This window comes from Lonchura striata, chromosome 15 (assembly GCF_050655825.1).
Source record: "Lonchura striata isolate lonStrDom1 chromosome 15, ASM5065582v1, whole genome shotgun sequence".
Classification (NCBI taxonomy): domain Eukaryota; kingdom Metazoa; phylum Chordata; class Aves; order Passeriformes; family Estrildidae; genus Lonchura; species Lonchura striata.
The window spans coordinates 8,275,696-8,292,897 of record NC_140717.1 but is presented as its reverse complement, the minus strand read 5'-3'; the positions used below and the strand labels follow the sequence as shown (position 1 = coordinate 8,292,897).

The following is a 17,202-nucleotide window of genomic DNA, read 5'->3' as shown; positions in this document are numbered from 1 at the left end:
GGTGGGGGACGGGGCTCCCCATCATGCCGAGATGGTGCTCCTGGGGGAGCATCAGCTCCAACCCAGCAGTGCCCAATCACAGACGCTCCCAGGCAGGGTTGTGTTGTCTTATTCACGGTGCTTTATTAAAAACCCTAGTTAATTGTATGAAGTCCTTGCCCTGCCATGGAGCCGAGGGGCGGTGGAGCAGAAGGGAACGGGCTTTGTCCCCCGCCCAGCCCGGGGGCGGTGCGGCACGGCCGGAGCTCCCACCCGCACAGCCTCGCTCCTCATCCAGTGTCCGCTGGGGCAGGACAGAGCCATCGTCCCGCGGGGCTCGCAGGCTCCCGGTGCCATGCGGGGCCCGCTGCTCTGGGCGGGCTGGCTGCTGGCCACCGGCTGCCTGGTAGGAGCCACGGGCAGCTGCCGGCAGCGCTGCTGCCCCGGCAGGAACAACGCCTGCTGGGCCCCCGGCGCCCGCCGGGCCCGCTGCTACTGCGACTCGTACTGCCAGAGGACGGGAGACTGCTGCCAGGACTACCTCACCTCGTGCCGCCGTGCCGGTGAGTGGCGGAGGGGATGGCACCGGCCGGACCGCGGCTGGGGACGCCAGCCTGTGCTGCTGTGCTCGGTGGCGGGTGTTTGCTGTTAGCTGTTGGCCCCGGACTTTGAGTGATAACAGGGTGTGTCTGGGGATGCTGGCTGGGCTGGGTTTATAGCAATGTCCCAGTTGTCCCCTTTTTTCCACGCTGTCTGGGTGGCCCCAGTGCAATGAGGGAGCTCCATGGAATGGCCTCTGGTCTGCAGCTGGTGGTAGCGCTGTCACTGCAAGCCTGAGTGGTCAGTGTCCTGGACCCAGCAGGACAAGCCCCGGTGTCACCTCTGCTACTGTCACAGGGGACTGGGGAACCGGGGGCTGCACTAAGGGTGTCAAACAGGGCTCATGGGCTTGGGGAGTGCAGAACCAGCCTGCCCTGGGGACCCAAATCTGGGTAGGCAGGCGCTGGCCACGGCCCCCTGGACAATTGCAGCAGTCAGCCCTTCCTAATCTCTGGGGAGATTAGCAGGGTCCCAGCTCAGCGCGATGCACACAGGGATAAAGTCCTGCGGAAGCAGCTCACAAAGCCCCTGCACTAGCAGGGGTCAGGGGAGAGGGGCTGCTGGGGTGACTCGGGCCCTTGCCCTTCCTCCTCTCTCCTCGTTCCCTGTGCTGCATCTCCCCTGCTCTGCTCTTTCCGTTGTTCGTGACACTGAAACTCTTTCTTCTCCCTCTCCTCCATCCCTGGCAGCGGTGGGCTGTGCTGTGGGGCCCTGGGGGCCGTGGAGCGGGTGCAGCTCCCCGTGCGGGGTTGGCAGCAGGGCCCGCAGCCGCCAGGTCACTGTGCCGCCCCGGCACGGGGGCGATCCCTGTCCGGACCTCAAGCAGCGCCGCGGCTGCCTGGGGCAGCACCCGACCTGCGGGACGGCCAAAGGTAACCGGGCTGCGTGCTCGTCCCCATGTGCTGCCGTCCCGGGGTGTCTTTAATCATCCCCGTGGCCCTCACAGCTGCTCTTCTCCCAGAGGTAGCCAAGGTACTGCCCAACTCCTTCAGCCAGGACTTCAGAGATCCCTGGCGAAGAGCTGGGCTGCCACTGCCGGAGGAGCCCTCTGGGTATGTGTGGAGTCGGGGCCCCTCCGTAACCCCCCTCCCCAAAGCCGGGACCCCCCTGCACCCCCTGTGCTCATGGGCTCTTTGCACCCCCAGACCCAGGGCCTTTTTTCTTCCCCCAGACATTACTTTTCTCCCTGCACTAAACCATGGCCCCGTTGCACCCCCATACAAAACCATGGCCCTCTGCATGCCCCACAGAACCGCCATCCTTCCCACCCTCCAAATCAGGATCCCTCTGCACCCCCCCAGAGCCATTACCCTTCTCACCTCCCCGGCCGAGACCCCTCTGCCACCCCCCAAACCTATATCCCCTTTATACCCCAATCCATCAACAAACCGCCGCAACCTCTGCCCTACCTTCCGACCACTATTTTCCCTTTTTTCTCCTCCCATTTTCCCCCCTCCCCAGCTCCCCCTTCCCCAGCTACTGCGGCTATTTCCGCCTGACGCAGGTGGGAGCCCCGTGCCGCGGGCGCGCCTGGAGCCGCCGGCTGCAGCGGGACAAGCAGGTGTGTGTGGAGTGCTGGGGGAATCTGTCCCACCGCCGCCCCCACTGCACTGGACACGGGCTGCAAGGAGCCAGGTAGGTCTAATCTGTGGCATCCCCACCATGGGATCTCTCCTGAGGAACATCTCTCCCTGTCTTCTAAGGCATTCTTCTTTTATATTGTACTTATTTGTGTACAAAGCTGTAATTATGTTAAAATATGCCACAATGTATACCATCATATTATTAAATGAATCAATAATATATCCTATAAATCAATATTATAATAGAAAAATAAACATATTAAAACAGAATAGACTATCTGTTGGAAGGGACAATGATCATCTGGTCCGACTGCCACTATTTTATATGTATATATATATATGTATAATATAAACCCATATATAAAACTATATTTGATTTTTTAAAAATGTATTTATTAATGGCACACCCTAGTTTTCACTGATTTTCCCTTCCAGGACATTTTGGGTGGCCGCTTCTGTGGTGGGGTGCCAGGGCTCCTGGGTGCAGGAGAGCCTGCAGGAGGGGTGTGTCTGCTCCCCACCAGCTCTCATTTTTGTGTAGGATCCCCCCAGGAAGGTGAGCTGAGCCCCCCCATGCACCACTCCTTGCTGGGGAGGTGGGGAATGAAATAAAAATGTGGTCTCTTTCATAATTTCACCCTCCTGCAGGTTTGCTGTTCACCCTTGGTGCCAGCTCCCTCTGTTTTCCATTAAATAATTTGCTGAAGAATGGAAAAACCCTTCTTATAAAGACTAAAAATAAGGGAATTGCTGAAGTGTGGTGATTAATGGTAGAAGAACAGCATGATGAGGTTAAATCTGGGTGAGAAGATGATGTGGCGGTGACACGGTGTGATGATGTCATGCTCAGCCATGATGTACTTTCCACAAGCTGCAACTGGCAAGCAACGTGAGGACGGAGGGAGCATCCCTCCTCTTGTCTGAGCTCACTCACTGCAGTGTCAAGTGAGCCAGGCAGGGCAGTTTTGCAGAGATATTTAACAGACACCCAAAGTCTGTACACAGGCAATGGTGCCAGAACCCAGTTCCATCCGTGGGGCCTGGCGGTCCCATTGGAAGGACTGAGGCTGGGTGCTGCTGCCCTTCTCCAGTCCTTGCCCACCACGACATGACCTTGCTGGTGGGGTCCCTGCCCCAGCTTTGAGTGGTGCTACCACAGCCTGTGGTGGGAGCACGTGCCATGCCAGGGCTGGATCTTGCTCCACTGCAGCCAGAGGCTGTTGTCTGTTTGCTGCCCCAGGACACGTTTGGCTCCTGCAGCCTGCTCTCACACCACCCTCCTGGGCAGTGGAATTAAAAGGCTTCAACACTGGGAATGTTCTTGGCCTCTTTATTTGGGATAAAAGCCCATGTCGGCCAAAGACCAAAGTGCTGGTTAGAAAAACAGGTGGTGAGAGTTGAGTATGAGGGCATGTGAGAGTTCTGGAGCACAGGTCCCCTCCTGCCAGCCAGAGCTGAGGGCAAGGAAGGCATGGACATAGGCCAAAGCAATGCTGCACTGGAGTCCTCAGCTGCAGAGTTAGAAACTGGGAACAAAAGTGAGTGTGTCCCAAATTGTGAGTGGGGTTCCCCTGAGTTACACCACCAAACCTGCAGGCCTGGCTGCTGGTCACAGAGAGCATCCAGGAAATGGAGGGAAATGGCTGCAGGATTCCATGTCACATTGCTGCATGCTTGGAGCTGTCAGTCCCCAGCAGTGGTCCCAGCTCTCCTGGTGCATTGTCCTGATTTGGCACAGGGGCCAGGCCATGCTGCACCAGCAGCCCCTGTACCAGCTCCAGCTCCTGCTCCAGCTCCTGGGAACCACAACCCAGGCCTGGCATGGTGGTGGCACTTTCCCCCAGCACCTGCAGCACCCGTGCCACCAGGCGGGCCCTCACCAGCAGCACGGCAAGGGCTGTGTGGAGCTTGGCACAGCCCAGCGCCTTCATCCCCCAGCGGACAGCAGCCCCTGTGGAGAGAGCGGGGAAGGAGCCAGGAGTGGGGCGGGGTCCCCATGGGCAGGGCTGGCCTGGGGAACAAGGACACTGTTTGCTTGTCCCAGGCACTCCACGCTTGCCATACCTTGGCTCCAGCAGCGTTTGCAGTACTGCAGGTCCCTCAGCACACCGGGGCCTGTGGCTTCCAGCCACTGCAGAGCCAAGGCATGGAGTGGGCTGCCAGTGGGAGCCTTCTCCAGGAGCTGCACCAGGACAGGGAGCAGCTGCTGTGCCAGGACAGCTGGCTCTGCAAAAACATTGGGTTCGTCCTCCTTGTACAGGCTGGCAGCTCTGGGGAGAAAGCAGAGGTGTGAGTGAAGCCAAGGGCTGGCCCTGTGCTACCCCACACTCCCTCATGCCAGTCCACAGGTCCAGCAACTCACTTGTTGGCCTCCAGCTCCTCCACAACACTCCTGAGATCCAAGATGGGGATATGCTGAAGTAGTGAGTTGAAGGTCTCAGGGTGCCCCCCGAACTCTCCCAGAAGGAGCTCTAGGAGGCTCTGGAGCCCCACGTTGTCCTGCACAAAGATGCAGCCATCTTGGAGCAGCTCCCCTGGGCTCTGCCGCAGGAGGCTGGCGAAACCTGAGGCCTCATGCCGGACCTCCCGCTCCTCATCTTGCAGAAGGCGAATGGCCATGTTTATCAGCCTGAGGAAAGGGAAGAGAAGGGAAAGGAAGCATACTGCATGCCCTAAAGCATCCCAGCCTGCTTGGAGGGGAGGATGACACCTCAAAAGAATGCTTCACTGAGGGGCTTTTTTCCTGGACTGTGAAAGACACAGCCACCACCCAAGAGCTTGGAAAGGAAGAGGTTGTGCTAGGGCTTGAGGGACTCAGCAATGCCATCTGCTGCTCATAATGGACTGGCTGCTTGTATTAAAATGCCACCCACACGTTTTTTTTTACACTGTGAGCTCTTGACTGCCCCTGATTTTTGAATGAGTGGGGCTTTCCTCCATACCCTTGAGTTTTTGCAGGGGACACCTTTTGCAGGGTCCATTAACCTGCAGCAGGCCGGGGCCGGGGCTGCAGGGAGCAGTGCACAAGCACAGCCACCCCAGAGATGGGCTCAGTGACCTACCGCAGAGCCGCAGGGCCGAGCGAGGGACGGGCAGCACGCAGGGATCGCCGCACCACGCCGGCCCCCGCCAGCTGCAGGGAGCGGGCAGCCGCCAGCCGCAGCAGCTCGGACCAAGCGGACTGGCTGCACTCCTCCAGCGCCGCACACCAGCGCTCCACCAGCGCCACGGCCTCGTCCCCACACCTGCCAAGGCCAGGGAAGGAGAGCGATTTCAAGCACACCTTGCTGCTCCATTAAGGGACCAAAGGCCACTGGCTGCCCCGAGATTGCAGGAGCCAGGTGCAATGCTGTGATTTATGGGAGAGAAATCATGGCTGTTTCTAGTAAGGACTAAGGAAGAATCTGCTGGAAGAATTGGGCAGCCCCCAGCAGCAGCAAGGACCTACTGGTGGGCAAGCAGCAGGCTGGCAGCACACAGTGCCTGGAAGAGGAGTTCAGGCCCAGGACACTCAGCCTCCACCATGTGCAGCAGCATCTCCAGGCATGATCTTGAGGAGCCCTGGAGCTTATTGGAAGCTTCCTGGGACCATGCCGAGGGATCTCTGTAAAGATGCAGCAAAGCCTCAAGGTACAATCTCAGGAACTCTTTGTCCCTTCTCTCTTGCAGCACCGACTGCAAGCTCTCCTAGTTAACAATAGGAAAGAAGGTACATGGTTAGTGGTCCTAGCACTGCAGGACCAGGCAAGTGCGCTTCACCCATGCACCCTCAGCCTGGGGAGCACCAAGCTTCTCAGCATTGGGATCTCAGGGGTCCCATCTGCCTGGTGCACTGGGGCCCCTCTATTTTACTTGGTGAATTTGGAGCTCCATCATACCAGCAATGTCAGCCCAAGAGCGTTCTCCACCTCCTTGCATGTTCCTCCCTCCCCAGCAGTCACCCAGCTCAGGATGCCAAGCTGGATGTCAGGGTTGGGCTGCTGGAGAAGTGAGCAGACGGCAGCAATCCGTTCGCTGTCTGCCAGCCGGGCTGCCTCGCTGCACATGAAGTGAGCCATGGTTTGGTGGAGGACGGCTGAGCCCACCTGCAGGAAAAGAAGATAATTCCCCTTCCAGTGCTCAGCCTGGAGCAATGGCTCCCCCTGTCCCTGCCCAGGCTCACTGGCAGTCGGGCATGGCCATGATTTTCCTGGCAGGAAGCAGTACCTGCAGCTCGGCACAGCCTGACGTTCCCCCCTGCAGGAGGCTGCCCAGCTCGGTGCTGATGGTGTCATGGATGTACTGGGTGAAGCCAGGGCTGAAGGATGTGGGCAGGAGGGCGAGGACCTGGAGGAAGGCGGCGCGGACGAGGGGGCAGCGCTGGGCCGGGGTGAGCAGCCAGCCCCGCGCCTCCAGCTGCAGAGTCACTGGGTGCAGCGCCTCGGCTGAGAGCCTGCAGGGAGACACAGCCTCACCACGGGGCAAGCCCTGAGATGGAGTCTTCTGTGCCCAAAAGGCTGCCCTTGGCACAGTGACCCCAGCTGGGGAGACAGAGTGGCAAAACTCACCCCCTGGCGCCCGTGGCAGAGCCCAGCAGTGCCCGCATCTGCAGCAGGTGCCCGTGGACAGCGTTGTGAGAGCGGATCTCTCCGGGGGCTGCAGGGAGCTGCCGGGCCAGCTGCAGGAGGAGCCTGCAGCGCTGGGGAGGGGGCACGGCGGGCACCAGAGCCTTGGCAGCCATGGCTCGTACAGCGTAGATGGGGCTCTCTGCCAGCCCCAGCAGTGGCCCCAGGAAGGGAGCAGAGGGACTGTGGAGCAAAAAGGGCAGTATGTGGTGATGCTCTGGCTGGAGTAAAATCTCACAAGAGCCAGGGCCAGCCTCAGCAGCATGGGAGCCCTTCCCACTGCAGGAGCCCTTGGCTAAAGCACAGCATACCCACTGCCCCCATACCTGCCAGGACTGTCAGCACCAGGCTGCAGCTGGGCTAAGAGGGTGAGGATGGCGTGGAGTGCAGGGTGCAGGTGGAGCCCCCTTGATGTGGGTGCTGTGGCCACCTTGAGCTCTCCGAGCAGCACAGCGCCCAGCTTTGGGTGCTGCCCAAGGAAGGCGTGCAGGCTCAGCCCCTCTGATGGGCAGCCATCCCTGTGGCTCCACGGCTGTCCCAGCAGCCGGGATGTGAGGGCACCTGCAGGGACAGAGAAGGCAGTGTCAGGTCCCATCCAACCCTGCCAAGCCCCTGCACTTGAGCCCACACAGGCCCCGAGCCCTGGGGGCTGTGGGATCTCCCTCTGCCAGTACTCACTGAAGAGCTGGATGGCCGCATTCCTCATGGCCCAGCAAGGCGAGCCCAGGCCCCGCAGTGCCAAGGCCATCATGGGTGTGGCGTGGCACAGCACTGCCCCACCCAGCCCCGCCCCACGGACCAGCGTCTGCAGCACGTGGAGGGCACACACCTGGGGAGAGCACAGGGGGCTCATGCTACCATGTCAGGGGAAGAGGGTAGGAAAAGACAAGGGAGCCAAAGACCATCAGCTCCCAGGCTCGACAGCACGACCAGAGCTGTGGGTTTTTGCTCGTTGAGCTCTCACAGCCTCACACTGGGTACCTGGCACAGCTCAGCGGACCCAGCACAGATCACCCTGTCCCCAGAGGGGCTCCAGCAGCCAGGAGTGCCACATTCACCTGCGGGAGGTCGAGGGTCTGGTCCCAGTCCTGTGGCAGTGCTGTGGCAGCCAAGGTCAGCAGGGTCTGGATGCAGCGGGTCAGGAGCGGCCGTGCCTGCGCCGGGGCCTCGCCGCTGACGATGCAGAGGAAGAGCATGGGGAAGCCGGCAGCACGGCGCGTGATCGAGCTGCTCCGGGGCCCACTCAGTGCTTCCAAGCCCTGACAGAGAAACAAAATCCACCTGAGATGTAGCTGGAAACCTGTCACCTGCAACCTGCAGCTGCCCTGCCTGGAGGGTGCTTGCCCCAGGGAGTGCAGAAACGCCTCTGGTGCTCCCTGGGGCACACGGGAAACGTGAGGCACAATGAGTACTGTACCTGCTCCAGCACAGCCCGCGGGATGGCCTGCAGCTCTGGATCCGGGTGGTTCAGCAGCGCAGCGCAGAATTTGGTGAAGCCCATGCTGCAGCCCTCCACTGCTCCCTGGGGCAAAGCAGTGTCAGGACAAGCACCCCAAAGGCTGCACCCACCAGCCCCCCCATGGCCCCAGAAAACTCTTTGCAAAAGGGAAGAGCAAGTGAGAAGATGTGATAGGGTCTGGCGCTGGGATCTCAGCCAGGGGACTTCCAGCCTTCCCCACAGCAGACCCTGCCCCACTGCCCTCACCTTCCTTCCACCCCAGCATGCCAGGGCAGGGCTGGAGGGACGGCCAAGGGCCCAGACACGCTCTTACCCAGTGCCGGCACCGCAGCAGGATTTCCTGGAACACCCTGGTGGCCATCTGCAGGGTGGGGAGCGGCAGGAGCAGCCCCAGTTCAGCACACAGTGCTGGGGATAGCAGCAGCTCGGCCAGGCCCCCCAGGAGCAGCCCAATCTCCTGGGAAGAAGAGGAAGGTCAGCAAGACTGGCAAGGAGGAGAAGAAGCTGGGATGGGTGGCAGCAGGGCTGCAAGCCAGGTAGCCTGGCTCTGCCACAGCAGGGGACTATCAGTGTCTGGGAAGAAGCTGGGCTCCATAAGGGCAGGGAGTGGGCTGCTTTTGGGGAGCCTGCTAGTTGCATCCTTCCTGGAAGGGGGTGAGGACATCTGTGAGAGCACTGAAGTAAGGACAAAAATCCTCCCATGTTCATCCCCAGCGAATGCCCCAGGGGGAAGTGAAGCAGCAGCTGGGGTAGGGTGGATGATGGGTGCCATGCTGAGCTGCCCCTCTCCCGGTGCCATGAGGAGGAGTCCCCACCTTCACTGACACCCAGCAGCATGTCAGGATCAGGTTGTGCTCCTCTGACAACAGGACTGAGTCACCCTCCTCTTCCTCTTGCCCCTGGGCCTTCCCCAGCATGATGAGGGAACCAATGGCATTCCCCATCTCTGCAAATGATGGGGCAGCAGCTGCAAAAGGAAAAGCCAGGTCTGAGCAGGGTGGTGTAGGGCAGTGAGACGGGATGCTGCAGGGGTTTGGGAGGACTAGCTGTCCCCTGTCAGAATGCACACAAATGGCAGTGGCTCCTGCCCTGCCACGTGCCCTACTCAGGAATGCAGGTGCATTTTTCTCACTGTTCTTTCCAAGGCCTGTAAGGGCTCTTCAAGCACCTCCTTTCCTGTTTTCATCTGGCAGGTGCCTCACTGCTTCTGAAGGGCTTTTGCCTCCAGTACTCCTGTTCTCCCATGGAGTTGAGAAAGGGACCCAGCCCCACCATGGTCCCCTGCTAGAGGAACTGAGCCCAAGTGCATTTCCCTGGGACTGGAGGGCTGCGGGGCCAGGAATGACTGTGATGGAGTTGGCAGTGATTCCTAGGGATGGATCTCAGGGCTGGTTCTGCCTCCATGGGCACGCTCACCTTGCTCATCAGCACTGGGGCCTTGCTGGCTCTGCAGAGCCCCCAGGAGGAGGGAGGTGATGTCTCTCACTGTGGTCACGAGGCAGGTGAGGAGCTCCTGCCAGCTCTGCACCAACTCTGCTGCCTGCATGGAGACGGCCACCTCTGGCACCTGGAGCAGGCACCTGCGCAGGGCTGCGATGGCTCCTGCAAAACACCCACCTCTGCTCACTGTGGTGTCAGCACAGCCCTGGCTCTCCACCTGCCCCCGCGGCTGACATGGCTCAGGGACAAGGGAGTGAACAGGGTCCTGGGTGAGAGGTGTGCAAGGCAGGGGCAGTGCCAAAACAGGGAAACCAAGGCAAGGATGTGGCACCAGCAATGAGTCCTGCCGTGGTTCTGGCCTGCTCCGGGTCCCAGACAGCTGCTGCAGGAGCTGCTCCCTGCCCTGCCCTGCCCAGCTGGGGCCATACCGTGCATCGGTGCGGTGGCTGCTGCCCGCAGCAGGTCCTTGCATGCCACCTTGTACTGGGCTTGCAGCATGTGGAGAAGGTGCTGGGCGAAGCACAGCCCTCGGCTAGACAGTGTCAGGGCTGCCTCAGCCTCCAGGGACAGGCTCTTCATGGTGCCACTGTCTGACCTGGGGAAACAGGCAGATCCTGCTGTGAATACCAGGGAATTTCCTGCCCATCTTGTGCTATACAGCTCCTTCCTCCCCCAGTGCAGACTCCTGCACCTCTCACCCCTCCCCAGCTTCCTACTGCAAGGCTATTGCAAACCCCATCCATGATCACACACCAGTGCTGCCAACACACTCTTAGAGAGTCCTGTGCCACCACAGGGAGAAGGAAGGGCATGCCAGGAGCTCATACTTCTGCAGGATGGTCTTCATCAGCACAGCTCCAGCTTCAGCCTCCTGCACTCGGGGGCTGCCCAGGGTGTCCTGGGCCAGCTGGAAGAGAGCCAGGGCAATAGGCTCAGGGAATGTTGCAGGGAAGTAGCGGACAAGCAGCTCTGAGGCCAAGTCTCTGATCTGCCAGGACAGAGAAGACATGGGGAAAAGTGGGACATGGGAAAATGGGAATCATGGTGGGCTTCTCCTCTGAGCCTGCTTGAGGCCAAGGCAGGCATCTTTATCCCCTTGGCTTTACAAGGCTCACCTCGTTAGTGCTGTCCTGCAGGCAGCTCAGCAGTGCCAACAAATTGGGCTGGGAGAAGAAGTCCCAGCAGCCGCTATGCCTGGCGTAGCTCAGCAGTGTGGCCATGGTCCCTGTGATGGGGACACGGGGCAGTGGGATGGGATTGGCTGGGAGTATCCCCACAGCTGCAGGTGATACTCCAGGTACCTCGCCTGTACTCACGTGGGGGCTGGCCTTTCTTCCTGTCAGGGCTCCAGGTGTCTGTGCAGGTCTCCAAAACAGCAGCCAGGAGGAGCAGAGCCGTCTTCTTCCTCTGGTAGTTGGAGCCTGGGCTGAGTGAGGTGATGCTGAGCTGCAGCAGCCACTCCACAAAGCCTATGGGCAGAGAGCACGGCAGCAAGGAATGCTGAGCACATGTGAATCTCCCAGGGCTGTGGTGAAGCTGCTCAGTGGCCTCCTCACCTACTGCCTGGGTGAGCTGCTCAGCTCCCTCGCCCGGCCCGGAGCGTCGCGGCGCCTTCCCCCGCAGCTGGGCCAGCGAGCTGTCCCGCAGCCGGACCAGCGCCTTCCTCACCGCCGCCTGCAGCAGCTGCCGGAACGAGGAGGAGTCGCAGTTGAGGTTGAGGGGCAGGAACTCGCGCAGCAGCTGCATCTCGGTGCCCGAGAGGGGCTGGTTGGTGTTGGGGCTGCAGCAGAGCAGACCCAGCGCTGCCAGCCGAACGGCCTCCTCACGGGTGCCCAGGCAGAGGGACAGCCGCTCCAGCGCCTCATCCCCCAGCGGCAGGGCCCCTGCCACACTCTTCTGTGCCTTCAGCACTGACACCCAAGCCCGGAGTGACATCGTGTCCTGGCCACCAAACTGGGCAGCCAGCAGTGCCTGGGTAGCCGGGAGCTGCCGCAGGGTCCAGGTGAGGAGGTGGTTGGCAGCGTTGGTCTGCAGAATGGGCAAGGGAGAGCAGAGGGCCTGGGAGAGCAGGGGGAGCCAGCACAGTGCCCACTGCTCTGCCAGGGCCACCTCTGTGCCCCGCTGCCCGTCCTGCCACTCGCTGCACTGCTGCCGCACCAGCACCTTGTAGACCTCAGCAGCGGCGGGACACAGGTGGTTCGTGGAGAGGCAGCTCAGGAGATGCTGTGGCAGGTCCGGGTAGGCATCCAGCACCTGGAAGAAAGGCAGGTGACCCTCATCTCCCTGTCAGGCTGAAAGCTGCACGTGGGGGAAAGACATATTGGTACAGGCCACACTGCAGTCACCCCTGGCACTGAGCATCTCTGGTACCTCAAAGCTGCTTTTGGTGGGCATGGACAGGCAAAGCTTCCCTTCCCACTGGCACTCCCCAGGGATGCACTGCTGTAGCTCACTACCCCAAGGATGCTAAAGTAGCCTCTCTGGGTGGGAAGGCTCCCTGCCCACACAGCTGAGCTTGGTAGAAGGTGACAGGCAGAGGACAGAGGCTGTGCCACCTCAGCAGGAGAGCCAGCTGACACCAGGACTCCCCATACCCCTGCCTTCCCTACCTGCTGGCTGCCCATGTAGGGGACGATGGCACACAGGGGCATGTATCTTGCTTTGATCTGCCAGGGCATTGAGACCACCCTCTGCAGCATCTGTTGGTAGAGGGGTCTCTCCTGGTCCTGGAAGTGCTGGCACTCCAGGTGGTAGATCTCCAGGAGCAATCGGAAGGAGCTGTGAATGAACTCAGACACACCTTCCACCTGTAGGAGAAGGACCACAAACAGGGGGTTGGGTGGGCTCCCTCTCATGTCTTGCTGTCCTGTGGCAGGTGCAGCACCGGGACATGGCTCTTTAGAGCCTGTGTGTGACAAATGCCAGGACCTCAGCAGTGTGACTGCCCTGCTCTGGCAGCTTCAAGCAAAGGAGTCTATTTGGCTGATGGAGCTGAAGCAGGCAGGGATGTGTTATGGGCTGGGAACAGCAGCTGAACCAGGTGAGGGAAGAGCTGTTCCTGGCTGCCACACTTGGTGCCCTTTGGCACTGTGTCCTTACCAGGGTTTCTGCATTGTTCCACAGCAGCTGGGTGACCTCCTGGAGGAGCTCAGTGTCCTGGGCCAGGATACGGGTCCCCGTCAGGTGCCAGAGAGCAGCCAGGCCCTCCCGCAGGCGCTGCAGCCACAGTGCACAGGCTGCCAAAACAGAGCTCTGCTGCAGCCCTCACCTCAAACCCACCTGCACCAGAGCCTGCACAGGCTGTGGCCTTAAGGACCTTGTGTGCAGGCACACAGGACCCCAAGAGGGTACGTGTCCATTGGGCTGGAACAGAAATTAATAGCAGTTTCCAAACCAGCCACCAAGACACAGAAAAGCATCTTCCCTGGGAGAAGATGAAGCACATGGGGACTCTATGCATCACGAGCACAGTGAACCTTTCAAACCTCCCTGCCATGGCAGGGTCACGTCTCCTACCTTGGAAGCAGTAGTAGTGGCAGTCCTTCTGCTCCCTGGTCAGGGCACACACAGCAGGAAAGACCATGTCCAGCAGCAGGCAGGCCTGCAGGGGCACAGCGGCTCAGGAAGAGGGCAGGCACAGAATTTCCAGGGAGAAAACCCTGCCATGAGACAGGCAAGGAGAGTGCTGCCTGCTTCTCCTGCTCTTACAGAGCACACCTCTGCTCCCTGCCAGAAGTCCTCAGCTCATGAGGACTTGGGAGAGACTAAAGCTGGGCAGAGATGGGGCTGTGCTCTGCAGGGACAGCCCCAAGTTCATGCCATGGGAACACAGGGTGAACACTGCTTTGCTTGTGCAGGGGCTTTAGGCAGCACTTTGTTTCCTAGCCCCCCAGGAAAGAGAAATCCCTGCTGGGATGTCTTTGGAAAAAGCTCTTTGGCTAACTGGCTGTGCTCAGCAGGCTGCATGGAGCTGCTGGTGTGGAGGGGTGCAGCCTGGCTTCATCCCCCAAGGACCAGCAGGCACCACAAGCATCTGCCAGCCCTCTCCAAGGGCTCCCTCAAGCCCCGTCCACCAGGTTTGAGCTCTCCTACCTTGTTGGGGAGGCCCTCCAGCTGGCAGCTGAGGATGTCCATCTTGCAGCACGTCAGCAAACCTCTGGTAAGCACCAGCTTCTCCAGCCCATCTGGTTCCAGGACATGGGGCACTACCACCACCAGCTCCCCAAATTTCAGCTCCCCAGTGCCTGCTGGAAAATGGCTGCAGTGGATGGAAGGAAGGTGGCAAACCCAAATGCTGCTCTGAGACCAACTGCCATGGCTCATTCCAGAACATCCATGGGAGGTGGCCAGAGACAGCTGGAGCTCCCAGACCCAAGAGACAGGCACAGCAGTGGAGTCCAGCTTGGCACCAGCCTCTGTCTCCTCACACCCAAACACGCCTGACACCCTTTGCCAGAGGCCTTCCTCAGCTCAGGATGGAGCACGCACCTTGGCTGGGGAGCTGGAACAGGGTCAGCACAGCACTGGCCCCGTACTGGGGCTGGGGAGCCGTGTTCACCAACATGCTCAGGGCTGTGCCTGCCAGCAGCCTCGTGTCCTTGTTCAGGGCCTGGACTCGCAGGGAGGCAAAGGCACAACTCAAAACACCATTTAAACCCCAACCACATTTAACTGTGCCTGCAAACAGCTACATGGGGTCTCTCAGACATGCCAGACACTCTGCAGGCTTGCCTTGGGGAGGGGAATGGGGAAAGCACCTGGGAAGAACAGCACTGCTCTGCTCCTTGGGACAGGCAGCTCCATCCCTCCCAGGGCTGTACGCACCTTCCCCCACGCCACCTCCAGCAGCAGTCCCAAGAGGCTCTGCAGGGTCTCACTCTTTCCTGATGTGCTCCACACCAGGGGGGCCACATCCTCTGGCAGCACCTGGAAGACCTGGAGGCAGGCCTGGAGGAGCAGGAGGTGCCACAGGGATGATCAGTATTCCTTACCTCTAAAAAAGCAGCAATGCCCCAGGAACAGCCATTCAAAGCAGTTACATCCATCTGCACATTGCTGCCAGTGCCCAGCCTGTCCTTGCAGGTACTGATCCTTCCCCCACTGCCCAGTCTGGCTCCTACCTTGACGACCAGGTAGCCCCACGTGCTGCCAGGTGTGGGCTGGCCCTGCATCACCCAGTGCAGGGTGCTGGCCAGGCGCTGCAGCAGCAGGGCCAGGTTCTGGCGCCAGTGCTGCCGGCCCAGGCTGCTCTCCTCCAGGAACATGGACACTGCGGGCAAGGGGACAGCATCAGCTCCAGCCCTCCTGCTCCCAGTTCAGCCAAGGGCACTGGTAAGTGAGGTATGAATGGGGCTGGGATGTAGGGGATGCTTTGGGTTGTTTGGTTTCCAGCTGTGGGTGGGCAGAGCTGGATGCTGCTGGGACCTGTGCAGAGATCACATGGATCTGGCTGATCCCCGCTCCCCTCCCATGAGCACAGAGTACCCAGTTTGGGTTGGCAGGAAATATTCTGTGCACTCGTGTGAGCTCGGAGAAAATCCCAGAAGGTAAGGAACAGAGGCTGACCTGACTGAAGATCCTCAGGAGACAGCACCTGCAGGGACAGAAGGGTAGTTTGTCCTGTGTGACAACATGCTGATGCTCAGTACCTTGGGCAGGAGAGTTCTGCCAGTGCCAGAGGCTGCCCCAGGGATGAGCAAAGGGCTAGTGTGAAAGGCCAGCCCTTGAAACATGCGAACATATAAAAATGTTGAAAAAATATGAAAATTAACATATGAAAATGTTGAAAAAAATATGAAAATGAACATATGTAAATGAACATGTGAACATGTGAAAAGCCACATGTTGCCAGCTGCAAGCAAGGGCAAATCCCCCAGAACCATAGGAAGTGAAGAGAAGGACTGGCCCAAACCATGAGGTGCCTGTGATACATGGTCTCCAGACAAGTCCCCATGAAAGCCAGTGACACTGCACAGCCAGGGTTCTCTCACCTCTCCCTGCAGTGCCAAGCCAGCCAGCAGTGTGTCCACCTCCTGGGCCAACAAGGCTTCTTTCCCCACTGCCAGTTGGGTCACCATCTGCCAAGAGACACCCCAAGTCAACTGCTCTGCTCTGTCTGGGGGACACCAGCTGTCAAGTGCTACTGGGGGAGCCTGCACCACTCTGAGCTCCTTTGCTGGTAAAGATGCCAAAAAACTCCAGAGCTGTGCCAGGAGTGGGCAAAGCCAGCCCAGCAATTGCCTTACAGACCTGTTCCAGTTTCTGGAAGGAGCTGCAGCTGCTGGTTGCCTCCATCTGGAACGCCAGGACACAGCGGAGCAGGGGTCGTGCCTCTGCCTCCTCCAGCGCCTGCAGACCCTCGCTCAGCACCCGCGTCAGCTGGAGAGCCTCCTCCAGGTGCTTCTCTTTGCATCTCTTGGCAGTACTCCTAAGCAGGACAAGGGTAGGGGTGAGGATACCTTGGCCCGGTGAAGTTTGTAGCGGGGGAGTACCGCGACTCAGTGGGATCTGGGACCGGGGTGCCCCAGCGTGCGGTGTCCCCTCTGCCAGCCGCACTCAGCATTTCGCTGGAGGACGGAGGGACGGCGGCGGGGGAGGGGAGCTACACGAAATCGTCAAAGCTCAGCGCATTGCAAACCCTCGCTGGGCAGAAGGGCACGAAAACCCTCAGCACTGCAGCCCTGGAAGGGAACGTGGGGCTCGGACCCCTCGCTGGGAATCGACCGCCCCTCGCTCCCTCCCTCCTGCCCTCCCGGCCCGCGGGACGCACGGCCGCGGCGCACCGGGGGCGTCGCGACGCAGCCGCCGCCGGGCACAGCGGGAGCTGCCTGCCCGGGGCCGCGCTCTTACCCCGCGAAGTGCCGCAGGCAGCGCAGGCAGGAGAGCACGGCGGGGGCGAGGCCCCGAGCGCCGTAGAAGGCGGCGCAGGCCCGCGCCTCCCGCTCGGCGCCCATGGCGGCCGGCCACAGCGCGGGCCCGCTGCGGCGCTCGGCGGCGCCCCCTGGCGCTGGCCCGTAACAGCACCGCCCGCGGCGCCGCCCGGGACCCGCGGTGCGTCCGTCCGTCCTTCCCTCACCCGCCCGGGACCCGCGGTCCTTCCTTCCCTCACCCTGCCGGGACCCACGGTCCTTCCTTCCTTCCCTCACCCGCCCGGGACCCGCGGTGCGTCCGTCCGTCCTTCCCTCACCCTGCCGGGACCCGCGGTGCGTCCGTCCGTCCTTCCCTCACCCGCCCGGGACCCGCGGTGCGTCCGTCCGTCCTTCCCTCACCCGCCCGGGACCCGCGGTCCTTCCTTCCCTCACCCTGCCGGGACCCGCGGTGCGTCCGTCCGTCCTTCCCTCACCCTGCCGGGACCCGCGGTGCGTCCGTCCGTCCTTCCCTCACCCGCCCGGGACCCGCGGTGCGTCCGTCCGTCCTTCCCTCACCCGCCCGGGACCCGCGGTCCTTCCTTCCCTCACCCTGCCGGGACCCGCGGTCCTTCCTTCCCTCACCCTGCCGGGACCCGCGGTGCGTCCGTCCTTCCTTCCCTCACCCTGCC

General features: G+C 60.8%; 2 protein-coding genes across 11 annotated transcripts; one reads left to right on the top strand and one right to left on the bottom strand.

Moving 5' to 3' along the window:
• Positions 1 to 183: 183 nt before the first annotated feature.
• On the top strand, positions 184 to 3,474 carry LOC110481305 (somatomedin-B and thrombospondin type-1 domain-containing protein). Of its 8 annotated transcripts, none has more exons than XM_085593097.1 (6): positions 184 to 542; positions 1,269 to 1,451; positions 1,541 to 1,631; positions 2,084 to 2,214; positions 2,598 to 2,718; positions 2,811 to 3,474. In XM_085593097.1, exons 1-6 carry the CDS (start codon positions 335 to 337, stop codon positions 2,857 to 2,859), a joined length of 783 nt encoding a protein of 260 aa, XP_085449223.1. In that variant the 5' UTR covers positions 184 to 334; the 3' UTR covers positions 2,860 to 3,474. The 8 variants fall into 8 exon arrangements, with proteins under 8 accessions (XP_085449223.1, XP_021405519.2, XP_085449221.1 ...); XM_021549844.4 differs by having other exon boundaries at positions 2,041 to 2,214; XM_085593095.1 differs by having other exon boundaries at positions 1,541 to 2,214.
• A 4-nt stretch (positions 3,475 to 3,478) lies between these two features.
• Positions 3,479 to 16,669, bottom strand: LOC110481399 (tRNA (32-2'-O)-methyltransferase regulator THADA). 3 transcript variants are annotated; one of them, XM_085593092.1, is made up of 31 exons: positions 16,515 to 16,669; positions 15,915 to 16,092; positions 15,656 to 15,742; positions 15,231 to 15,258; positions 14,786 to 14,934; positions 14,490 to 14,612; positions 14,154 to 14,274; positions 13,758 to 13,912; positions 13,182 to 13,266; positions 12,765 to 12,901; positions 12,275 to 12,472; positions 11,222 to 11,918; positions 10,982 to 11,134; positions 10,781 to 10,890; positions 10,493 to 10,653; positions 10,094 to 10,260; positions 9,642 to 9,827; positions 9,041 to 9,192; positions 8,539 to 8,682; positions 8,184 to 8,288; positions 7,825 to 8,025; positions 7,445 to 7,595; positions 7,093 to 7,327; positions 6,710 to 6,949; positions 6,369 to 6,594; positions 6,041 to 6,247; positions 5,611 to 5,849; positions 5,225 to 5,407; positions 4,525 to 4,791; positions 4,227 to 4,432; positions 3,479 to 4,113 (listed from the first exon to the last, which is right to left on the bottom strand). In XM_085593092.1, exons 1-31 carry the CDS (start codon positions 16,616 to 16,618, stop codon positions 3,821 to 3,823), a joined length of 5,688 nt encoding a protein of 1,895 aa, XP_085449218.1. In that variant the 5' UTR covers positions 16,619 to 16,669; the 3' UTR covers positions 3,479 to 3,820. The 3 variants fall into 3 exon arrangements, with proteins under 3 accessions (XP_085449218.1, XP_077643287.2, XP_085449219.1); XM_077787161.2 differs by having other exon boundaries at positions 13,758 to 13,909; XM_085593093.1 differs by lacking the exons at positions 14,154 to 14,274; positions 14,490 to 14,612; positions 14,786 to 14,934; ... (2 more) ...; positions 15,915 to 16,092; positions 16,515 to 16,669 and having other exon boundaries at positions 13,182 to 13,324; positions 13,758 to 13,896.
• Between the last annotated feature and the right edge of the window lie 533 nt (positions 16,670 to 17,202).

Coding starts and splice junctions, on each gene's coding strand:
- LOC110481305 (XM_085593094.1), top strand. CDS start 335: ATGCGGGGCCCGCTGCTCTGGGCGGGCTGGCTGCTGGCCACCGGCTGC. Junction 543..1,268: donor CACCTCGTGCCGCCGTGCCG/GTGAGTGGCGGA, acceptor CATCCCTGGCAG/CGGTGGGCTGTGCTGTGGGG. Junction 1,452..1,540: donor GACCTGCGGGACGGCCAAAG/GTAACCGGGCTG, acceptor CTCTTCTCCCAG/AGGTAGCCAAGGTACTGCCC.
- LOC110481399 (XM_085593092.1), bottom strand. CDS start 16,618: ATGGGCGCCGAGCGGGAGGCGCGGGCCTGCGCCGCCTTCTACGGCGCT. Junction 14,275..14,489: donor TGGAGGTGGCGTGGGGGAAG/GTGCGTACAGCC, acceptor CTGCGAGTCCAG/GCCCTGAACAAGGACACGAG. Junction 7,596..7,824: donor AGACCCTCGACCTCCCGCAG/GTGAATGTGGCA, acceptor TGCTCTCCCCAG/GTGTGTGCCCTCCACGTGCT.